This window comes from Dryobates pubescens, chromosome 19 (genome assembly GCF_014839835.1).
Source record: "Dryobates pubescens isolate bDryPub1 chromosome 19, bDryPub1.pri, whole genome shotgun sequence".
In the NCBI taxonomy this organism is placed as follows: domain Eukaryota; kingdom Metazoa; phylum Chordata; class Aves; order Piciformes; family Picidae; genus Dryobates; species Dryobates pubescens.
The window spans coordinates 1,538,196-1,548,069 of record NC_071630.1 but is presented as its reverse complement, the minus strand read 5'-3'; the positions used below and the strand labels follow the sequence as shown (position 1 = coordinate 1,548,069).

Below are 9,874 nucleotides of genomic sequence, written 5' to 3'. Positions count from 1 at the left end.
CCTGCAGGTCTCGGATGGCTCCTTCCACATCCGGGTGGTGCTCACCTGCAGTGCCCTGCAGGGACAGGAGGGGTAGGTGCCAGCAGGGCTGGGCAGCAGCTGTGCTCAGCTGCTCTGGGGCTCTGCCTGGGCTCTCTTCAGCTGAAGCAGTCAGGAGTAGGCCAGAGGCTGCTGCTGGGTGGCAGAGGCTGTGATGCCATGGAGGCACAGAGCCTGTGGGCTCTCTGAGAGGACACAGGAGTGTGAACTATGGGAGCTGCTTCAGTGCCTTCCTCAGTTTCCTCACCCTAGGTGATGCTTGGGACAGCCCTGGGGTGCTGGTGGCAGAGCCAAGGATAAGCAGTGGGAATCAGCTGCAGGAGCCAGGAGGCCTCAGCCTCTGATGCTGCTCCTGAGATGTGTTCCAGCAGGGGTGTGGTTAGCATAGCTGTCAGGGGGGGGCCCATGGCATCCCTGGGTGGTCCAGCTCCCTCCTTCATCTCTTCAAGATGTTCCTGCTCTGCTCTTTCTCCAGAAGACAGCAGAAGCTGAACCTTCCCAACCTGGTGTGCAGGATCATCGTGCTGCAGAAGTACACAGTGTGCTTCCAGAAGGAGGCCAGGCTGGTGAGTGCTCTGCTGGGGCAGGGCTCCCTGGCACACACTCACAGAAGGGTTTGGGGTGGAAAAGTTCTCCAGGATCATCCAGGCCAGCACCAACCCAACCCCTCCATGGCCACCAAACCCTGGCCCCAAGTGCCATGGCCACAGGGCTCTGCAACCCCTCCAGCCATGGGGACTCCACCACCTCCCTGGGCAGCCTCTGCCAGGCCCTGACCCCTCTGGCACCAAAGGAATTGTTCCTCCTCTCCAACCTCAGCCTCCCCTGGCACAGTTTCAGCCCAGTTCCTCTCCCTCTGTCCCCTGAGCCTGGGGAGCAGAGCCCAAGCCCCAGCTGGCTGCAGCCTCCTCTCAAGGAGCTGCAGAGAGCAAGGAGGTCTCCCTCAGCCTCCTCTGCTCCACACCAAACCCCCAGCCCAGCCCTCTTCTCCAGACCCTTCCCCAGCTTGGTTGCCCTTCTCTGGCCCTGCTCCAGCCCCTCAGGCTCCTGCTGGCAGTGAGGAGTCCAACCCTCTGCCAACCCTGGGAACATGTCCAGAAGGGTCTTAAAAGTCTTCAGAGCAGGAGGCTCCCCAGCCTCTCTGGCAGCCTGCTCCAGGCCTCCAGCAGCCTCACACCAAACACCCAGAGGGCTGAAGAAGACATCAAAGAGTCCAGGCCCCAGCACTGAGCCCTGGGGGACACCCCTGGGTCACAACCACCCCATGGGGAGCCCCAGACCTGGGGAGGTGTGGTTGGAAAGCTGCAGCTGGGAGAGGGCCCTGGGGCTGTTGGTTGGCAGCCACTGACCAGGACCCAGAGGTGCTCAGGGGGCCAAGAATGCCAAAGGCCTCCTGGCCTGGGTCAGAAGCAGGGTGGGCAGCAGGGGCAGGAGGTGACCACCCCCCTGTGCTCAGCACTGGGGAGGCCACAGCTCAGTGCTGTGCTCAGCTCTGGGCCCTCCCTGCAGGAAGGACACTGAGGGGCTGGAGCCTGCCCACAGCAGGGCAGCCAGGCTGGGGAAGGGCCTGGGGCCCCTGGGCTAGGGGAGGGCTGAGGGAGCTGGGGGTGTCCAGGCTGGGGAGCAGGAGGCTGGGGGAGACCTCCTGGCCCTCTGCAGCTCCCTGCAGGGAGCTTGCAGTCAGCTGGCAGCAGCCTCTGCTCCTTGGGGGCCAGGCACAGGAGCACAGGAGCTGCTTCCAAGCTGCCCCAGGGGAGCTCCAGGCTGGAGCTGAGGAAAGCTTTCTGCCCTGGCAGGGATCTCAGGCCCTGGAAGAGGCTGCCCAGGGCACTGCTGCAGGCCCCAGCCCTGGGGGTGTCCCAGCAGCTGTGGAGCTGGGGCTGAGGCTTGGTGCTGAGCCTAAACCTGGGTCTGGGGTTGGCCTGGATGAGCTTGGAGGCCTCTTCTAGCTGGCTGTGCTCTGGGGTTCTGTGAACACTGCACCCAGCTGGGCGTCCTCTGCACACTGAGGCTGCCTCCATCCCCTCACCCAGGCACTGGCAGAGACATTGAGGAGAGCTGTGCCCAGCACTGAGCCCTGGGGACACCACTGGTGCCCAGCTGCCAACTGCAGCTCACTCCTGTGCCCAGCGGCTGTGTGCCCAGCGGCTGTGTGCCCAGCGGCTGTGTGCCCAGCGGCTGTGTGCCCAGCGGCTGTGTGCCCAGCGGCTGTGTGCCCAGCGGCTGTGTGCCCAGCGGCTCTGTGCCCAGCGGCTGTGTGCCCAGCGGCGCTGTGCCCAGCGGCTGTGTGCCCAGCGGTTCTGTGCCCAGCGGCTGTGTGCCCAGCGGCTGTGTGCCCAGCGGCTGTGTGCCCAGCAGCTGTGTGCCCAGCGGCTGTGTGCCCAGCGGCTGTGTGCCCAGCGGCTCTGTGCCCAGCAGTTCTGTGCCCAGCGGCTCTGTGCCCAGCGGCTCTGTGCCCAGCGGCTGTGTGCCCAGCGGCTGTGTGCCCAGCGGCTGTGTGCCCAGCAGCTGTGTGCCCAGCGGCTCTGTGCCCAGCAGTTCTGTGCCCAGCGGCTGTGTGCCCAGCGGCTGTGTGCCCAGCGGCTCTGTGCCCAGCAGTTCTGTGCCCAGCGGCTGTGTGCCCAGCAGCTGTGTGCCCAGCAGCTGTGTGCCCAGCGGCTGTGTGCCCAGCGGCTCTGTGCCCAGCGGCTGTGTGCCCAGCAGCTGTGTGCCCAGCGGCTGTGTGCCCAGCGGCGCTGTGCCCAGCGGCTGTGTGCCCAGCAGCTGTGTGCCCAGCGGCTCTGTGCCCAGCAGCTCTGTGCCCAGCGGCTGTGTGCCCAGCGGCTGTGTGCCCAGCAGCTGTGTGCCCAGCGGCTCTGTGCCCAGCGGCTCTGTGCCCAGCGGCTGTGTGCCCAGCGGCTGTGTGCCCAGCGGCTCTGTGCCCAGCGGCTCTGTGCCCAGCGGCTGTGTGCCCAGCGGCTGTGTGCCCAGCGGCTGTGTGCCCAGCAGTTCTGTGCCCAGCGGCTGTGTTGCCCAGCGGCTGTGTTGCCCAGCGGCTGTGTGCCCAGCGGCTCTGTGCCCAGCGGCTGTGTGCCCAGCGGCTGTGTGCCCAGCGGCGCTGTGCCCAGCGGCGCTGTGCCCAGCGGCTGTGTGCCCAGCGGCTGTGTGCCCAGCGGCTGTGTGCCCAGCGGCGCTGTGCCCAGCGGCTGTGTGCCCAGCGGCTGTGTGCCCAGCGGCTGTGTGCCCAGCGGCTCTGTGCCCAGCGGCTGTGTGCCCAGCGACTCTGTGCCCAGCGGCTCTGTGCCCAGCGGCGCTGTGCCCAGCGGCTGTGTGCCCAGCGGCTCTGTGCCCAGCGGCACTGTGCCCAGCGGCTGTGTGCCCAGCGGCGCTGTGCCCAGCGGCTGTGTGCCCAGCGGCTGTGTGCCCAGCGACTCTGTGCCCAGCGGCTGTGTGCCCAGCGGCTGTGTGCCCAGCGGCTCTGTGCCCAGCGGCTCTGTGCCCAGCGGCACTGTGCCCAGCGGCTGTGTGCCCAGCGGCTCTGTGCCCAGCGGCTCTGTGCCCAGCGGCTGTGTGCCCAGCGGCTGTGTGCCCAGCGGCTCTGTGCCCAGCGGCACTGTGCCCAGCGGCTGTGTGCCCAGCGGCTGTGTGCCCAGCAGCTCTGTGCCCAGCAGCTGTGTGCCCAGCCCTCAGCCAGTTCTTAACCCAGGGAGGTGTCCCCTGTCCCTGCCAGCCCAGGGCAGCCAGGCTCTGCAGGAGGCTGCTGTGGGCCCTGGTGTCCAAGGCTTTGCTCAAGTCCAGGTGACCACCACCCAGAGCTGGTCCTTCCTGCAGGCTGCCCTGCTCTGAGCTGGCCCCAGGGCCTGGCAGGTGAGGGCTGGCACAGGCCCCTGGGGACATGTGGCACATCTGCTCTGGGGCCACCTGGCTGTGCCCTCCTGCTGCAGGCACCCTGCTGGCCCCTGGCAGGATGGGCCCCATGGCCCCAGCCTGTCCCAGGCTGGCATCTGGCTCCTGAGGAGCCAGCAGCTGCTGCAGGAGGGTACAGACACCCCCTCTGAAGGGGGCTGTGCTTTGGGGGGGGCCTCAGCTGGGCTGGGGTGGTGGTGAGAGAGCAGAGGGTGGGTGTGGGGGTGCCTGCTGCCCCCCAGTGGGGTGAGACTGCTGGAGGGTGCAGTTGGGAGGGGGCTGTCCTCAGCAGGGCAGGGGTGGTGGTAGCAGGGCAGGGGGGGCTGCAGGGTGCCTGACAGGCTGTGGTTTGCCCCCAGGAGGACTGCCAGTTCTACCTGACAGTGCACAAGTTCATTGTGCTGCCCATGGAGAGGCAGAGGATGGAGTCCTCTGATGGGTATGGCTGGGGGGGGGGGCAGGGGGCTGTGCTCCTGGGGGGCTGCTGCATGCTCCTGCAGCCCTGCTGGGAGCTGGGGGGGCAGGGAGCTGGGGGGGCAGGGAGTGCTGGGGGTGCAGGGGGAGCTGGGGGTGCTGGGAGAGCTGGGGGTGCTGGGAGAGCTGGGGGTGCAGGGAGTGCTGGGGGTGCTGGGAGTGCTGGGGGTACTGGAGCTGGGGGTGCAGGGAGTGCTGGGGGTACTGGAGCTGGGGGTGCAGGGAGTGCTGGGGGTACTGGAGCTGGGGGTGCAGGGAGTGCTGGGGGTGCAGGGAGTGCTGGGGGTGCTGGGAGTGCTGGGGGTGCAGGGAGCTGGGGGTGCAGGGAGCTGGGGGTGCAGGGAGCTGGGGGTGCAGGGAGTGCTGGGGGTGCAGGGAGTGCTGGGGTGCAGGGAGCTGGGGGTGCAGGGAGTGCTGGGGGTGCAGGGAGTGCTGGGGGTGCAGGGAGCTGGGGGTGCAGGGAGCTGGGGGTGCAGGGAGTGCTGGGGGTGCAGGGAGTGCTGGGGGTGCAGGGAGTGCTGGGGGTGCAGGGAGCTGGGGGTGCAGGGAGTGCTGGGGGTGCAGGGAGTGCTGGGGGTGCAGGGAGTGCTGGGGGTGCAGGGAGCTGGGGGTGCAGGGAGTGCTGGGGGTGCTGGGAGAGCTGGGGGTGCAGGGAGCTGGGGGTGCTGGGAGAGCTGGGGGTGCTGGGGGTGCAGGGAGCTGGGGGTGCTGGGAGAGCTGGGGGTGCTGGGAGTTCTAGGGGTGCAGGGAGCTGGGGGTGCAGGGGATGCAGGGAGCTGGGGGTGCTGGGAGTGCTGGGGGTGCAGGGAGCTGGGGGTGCAGGGAGCTGGGGGTGCTGGAGCTGGGGGTGCTGGAGCTGGGGGTGCTGGAGCTGGGGGCTCTGGGGGGATTTGGCCTCTGCCAAGAGGAGTTGTGTGCTGTGCCCTGGCAAGCTGTGGGGGGTGTGGGGCCATGGGGGCCCCCAGTGACCACCTTGTGTCCTGCTGCAGGAACCAGGAGCCCTCAGTGCTGCAGAAGATAAAGGAGCTGTGGCTGTAAGTAGAGCTGAGGGACTGCTGCAGGCACCAGGAGCAGAGCCTGGGGCAAGGCTGAGCTCAAGGTTAGGGCAGCTCCTGCTGGAGCTCAGAGGCTCCCTGCCCCAGCCCTCAGCAGAGCTGAGCAGCCCAAGCCAGACAAGGTCCTGGTGAGACAGAAGGTTCTCCAACCTCCTCCAAGCTGGCAGAGCCAGGAGGGAGCAGCTGTGGGGCAGTTGCTCCTGGCAGCCCCGAGGAGCAGGGCTGGGTGGGTGAGCCCTGCACTGCTCACCTGGCAGTCTCCAGCTCTGGAGACCCTCAGGGGGTCTCTGGCAGCCCACCTCCAGGAGCAGGGCTCCTTGCTGGGTGTTCCTGGGACACTGAGCAGTGGCCAGATCCAGCACCAGGTGGGGAATCCACTGCCCCCACCAGGCTCTGCTGCCAGCCAGGCTGCAGCCAGCCCTAACCTGCCTCTCTTCTCCTTGCAGGAAGGGTCTGGAGGGGAAGAGCCCTCGCAGTGCAGGTAAAGGTGGGGGGCACAGAGTGGGCTACAAGCTGCCTGGGGGGGCTCCTGCTGCTTCTCAGCTTGGCTCTGGGATAGGCAGAGGTAGCACAAACCTGACCACAGCAGGACAAGGTGGTGCCACAGCACAGCTGTGCTCCAGCTGCTGCTCCAAGGCCTCTGTGGAGAAGGCAGAGAGAGCTTCTGGGAGCCAAAGAAGTGGAGTTTTGGGGGCTTGGCACCAGTCTTGGTGCCCACCACATCAGGCAGCAGAGTAAAAGCATTTGCTTGCCTGTGCTGGGCACTGGGGAGGCCACAGCTTGAGTCCTGGGTTTGGGCTCCTCACTGCCAGCAGGACCCTGAGGGGCTGGAGCAGGGCCAGGGAAGGGCAAGCAAGGTGGGGAAGGGGCTGGGGAGGAGCAGCTGAGGGCCCTGGGGGGGTTTGGTGTGGAGCAGAGGAGGCTGAGGGAGACCTCCTTGCTCTCTGCAGCTCCCTGGGAGGAGGCTGCAGCCAGCTGGGGCTTGGGCTCTGCTCCCAAGGAGCAAGGGACAGGACAGGAATGGCCTCAGGTTGCCCCAGGGCAGGGTTAGGTTGGACATCAGAAGAAGCTTCCCTGAAAGGGTTCTGGCCCAGGCTGCCCAGCCCAGGAGGTGTTTGAGAGGCAGGTGTGGGCTGGGGGCCATGGCTGAGCCCCAGCCTTGGCAGGGTCAGGGAAGGGTTGGTCTGGAGGGGCTGCTCCAGCCAGGGCCTGAGTCGGGACGTCCCCTCCGGTGATGCTGCTGTGTCCTCGCTCCAGAGCCATCCCTCTCTCAGCTGATTGCTGCCATAGGACAGAGCCAGCTGGCAGTGCTGAAGGAGTGTGCTGAGGAGTGCCTGGATCTGTGGGTGCCAGGGGGCACAGAGGAGCAGAGTGCCAGCAGCCAGTGGGAGGCAGAGCGCAAGAAGCAGGTTGGTTGTGCCGCTCTGCCCCCCTGAGCCGGGGCTGCCGCCGCGGGGCTGGGGGAGGGCAAGGGGGCAGGGCTGCAGGCTGGCTGGGGGGGGAGGGGGACTTCAGCTGCAGGTTCAGGTGGGCTGCTGCACCTCGAGTGGGCCTGCCCAGTGCCAACCACGGGCTGCCCGCAGCAGGGTGAAGACTTCCTGGTGCCAGCCAGCATCCTGCTGATCCCTCCCGAGGAGGAGGTCGTCGCTCCCGACGCGTCCGGGGCAGGTCGGTGCGGTGCCTTCGGCTGCAGGCTGGGCACGGGCCCAGGCTCTGGGAGGGGTGGGGAGGGGACCCCTGTGCTGCAGCTGTGCCCAGCTGTGCCTCCCTCCCTGCAGGTGTGGCGGTGCCCGGGCAGAGCGGGGGCTCCGTGCCCGACGAGCAGGCAGCGGAGTCGCAGGGCAGCTGTGAGTAGTGGCACCGCCAGGGGATTGCCTCTGCAGCTGGCTCTGCCAGCTCCTCCTTGCCCTGAGTGCAGGAGGTACCAGCATGGCTGGGGGCTTTGGGGGACCTTTGGGGGTGGCCCCAGCCCTGCAGCCTCCTGAGGCTGAGCTGCTTTGGCTGCTGGGGCTGGCAGCACAGGAAGGAACTTCAGTGCCTTCGATGCCCTCCCAGAGCCTTGGTCTCCTACCCTGATGTGGGCTCTTGGCTGGCTGTGGTCAGCCCCAGGGTGGGATTCTGTCCCCTGCTTGGGCTGGGCAGAACTCCTCTCTGCTGCAGAAGGAGCTCCCTGTAGAGGAGGAGCCTGAGGCAGCTGCTGCCCTGGGAGGTGGAGGGTGCAGGAGAGCTTCCTGCCACCTGCCTCCTCTCTGGGCAGCCTCTGCACTGCCTGCTGCAGCCCTTGGCTGAGGTCAGCAAAGGAGTCTGGCTGCAGCCCTGGTTTTGCTTGGAGGAGGTTCTCAGAGCTCCCCTCAGGCCCCATGGGCAGTTCTTTGTAGCCACTGCAGGGTTGGGAGTGGGCAGCCACTTGCTGTGCCAAAGCCAAACCTCCACCTGGTCGTTGCAGCTGATGGCTCCACAGCCCTGTCAGACACCATGGCTGAGGACCTGGACACCCCCTGGAACAGGAACTCCCCAATCTCTTTGACCCTGAGCTCTTCAGATGGTGAGTCCTGGATCCTGCACTGCTTGGCTTGGAAGCAACCTTTCAGGTCATGGGGCCCAACCCAGCCCTTAACCCAGCGCTGCCAGGGCACCACTAACCCATGGCCCACAGCTCCACAGCTTTTCAGTCCCTCTTGGGGTGGGGACACCACCAGGGGCCTGCAGCTTGGTGCAGGCCTTGAGAGCCCTCTCAGGGAAGACCTTTCTCCTGATCACAGAGTCACAGAGTGGCTTAGGCTGGGAGAGACCTCAGAGATCACCCAACCCAAACCCTGCCATGGGCAGGGACACCTCACACCAGCTCAAGGCTCCATCCAGCCTGGCCTTGGACACCTCCAGGGAGGGGGAAGCCACAACCTCTCTGGACAATCCATGCCAGAGTCTTGCCCCCCTTGTAGTGAAGAATCTCTTCCTAAGATCACAGACCCCCAGAGCTGGCAGGGCTGGAAGGGAGCTCAGGGCTCAGCCAGCTCCAAGCCCCTGCCCTGGGCAGGGACACCTCACCCCACAGCAGGTTGCTCACAGCCACCTCCAGCCTGGCTGCAAACACCTCCAGGGCTGAGCAGGAGGCTTCCACCACCTCCCTGGGCAGCCTGGGCCAGGCTCTCACCACCCTCCTGCCCAACAACTTCTTCCTCACAGCCAATCTCCAGCTCCCCACTTCTCCTTTTGCTCCTTCCCCCCCAGTCCTGGCCCTCCCTGACACCATGAGGGATGCACTCTAAAGCTGTTCTCCTTCAGTTCCAATCCATTTCCCCTTGTCCTGTCCATGGACACTCTTGTGAACAGTGCCCCTGCGGTGCAGGATCCCTTCAGGCACTGCCAGGCAGCTCTGAGCTCCCCCTGGAGCCTTCTCCCCTGCAGGCTGCACAGCCCCAGCTCCCTCAGCCTGTGCCCCCAGCAGAGCTGCTCCAGCCCTGGCAGCATCTTTGCAGCCTCCAACCTAAACCTGCCCTGCTGCACCTGGCAGTCCCATGGCAGGCCCAGAGTGCCCTGCCGGGTGCTGGCTCCCAGCCCCCTGGCCAGTGCTGGCCCTGTGCCTGCATCTACCCACCTCGGGTGCTCTTGTGCCCACGACAGGGCACTGGGGCAGTACCCATGCCCAGCCCCTGCCAGAGCCCAGCCCATGCCCGAGCCCAGCCCATGCCTAGCCCATGCCCGAGCCCAGCCCATGCCCCAGCCCAGCCCCAGCCCATGCCCAAGCCCAGCCCATGCCCCAGCCCGAGCCCAGCCCATGCCTAGCACATGCCCGAGCCCAGCCCATGCCCCAGCCCAGCCCGAGCCCATACCCAGCCCATGCCCAGCCCATGCCCGAGCCCAGCCCATGCCCCAGCCCAGCCCCTGCCCGAGCCCAGCCCATGCCCGAGCCCCTGCCCGAGCCCAGCCCATGCCTAGCCCCAGCCCGAGCCCAGCCCATGCCCGAGCCCAGCCCATGCCCCAGCCCCAGCCCGAGCCCAGCCCATGCCCGAGCCCAGCCCATGCCCCAGCCCCAGCCCGAGCCCAGCCCATGCCCCAGCCCGAGCCCAGCCCATGCCCCAGCCCAGCCCCTGCCCGAGCCCAGCCCATGCCCCAGCCCAGCCCCTGCCCGAGCCCAGCCCATGCCCCAGCCCGAGCCCAGCCCATGCCCCAGCCCAGCCCCAGCCCGAGCCCAGCCCATGCCTAGCCCCAGCCCGAGCCCAGCCCGAGCCCAGCCCATGCCCCAGCCCCAGCCCGAGCCCAGCCCATGCCCGAGCCCAGCCCATGCCCAGCCCGATCCCAGCCCATGCCCCAGCCCCAGCCCGAGCCCCAGCCCCTGCCCCAGCCCGAGCCCAGCCCATGCCCCAGCCCATGCCCCAGCCCCTGCCCGAGCCCAGCCCATGCCCCAGCCCAGCCCAAGC

At 67.5% G+C, this 9,874-nt stretch overlaps 1 protein-coding gene across 1 annotated transcript; it reads left to right on the top strand.

Annotated features, from left to right (window-relative positions):
- The first annotated feature begins 439 nt into the window (after positions 1 to 439).
- ACD (ACD shelterin complex subunit and telomerase recruitment factor) lies at positions 440 to 7,308 on the top strand. Its single transcript, XM_054170277.1, has 7 exons — positions 440 to 605; positions 4,284 to 4,363; positions 5,388 to 5,432; positions 5,900 to 5,934; positions 6,711 to 6,862; positions 7,037 to 7,130; positions 7,232 to 7,308. Exons 1-7 carry the CDS (start codon positions 489 to 491, stop codon positions 7,306 to 7,308), a joined length of 600 nt encoding a protein of 199 aa, XP_054026252.1. The 5' UTR covers positions 440 to 488.
- Positions 7,309 to 9,874: the final 2,566 nt, after the last annotated feature.

Bases quoted from the DNA above. Each gene is read 5' to 3' on its own strand.
- ACD (XM_054170277.1), top strand. From the start codon at position 489: ATGTTCCTGCTCTGCTCTTTCTCCAGAAGACAGCAGAAGCTGAACCTT. The intron at 4,364-5,387 runs GTATGGCTGGGG...GTCCTGCTGCAG, and splicing joins AGGATGGAGTCCTCTGATGG to GAACCAGGAGCCCTCAGTGC. The intron at 5,935-6,710 runs GTAAAGGTGGGG...TCCTCGCTCCAG, and splicing joins GAAGAGCCCTCGCAGTGCAG to AGCCATCCCTCTCTCAGCTG.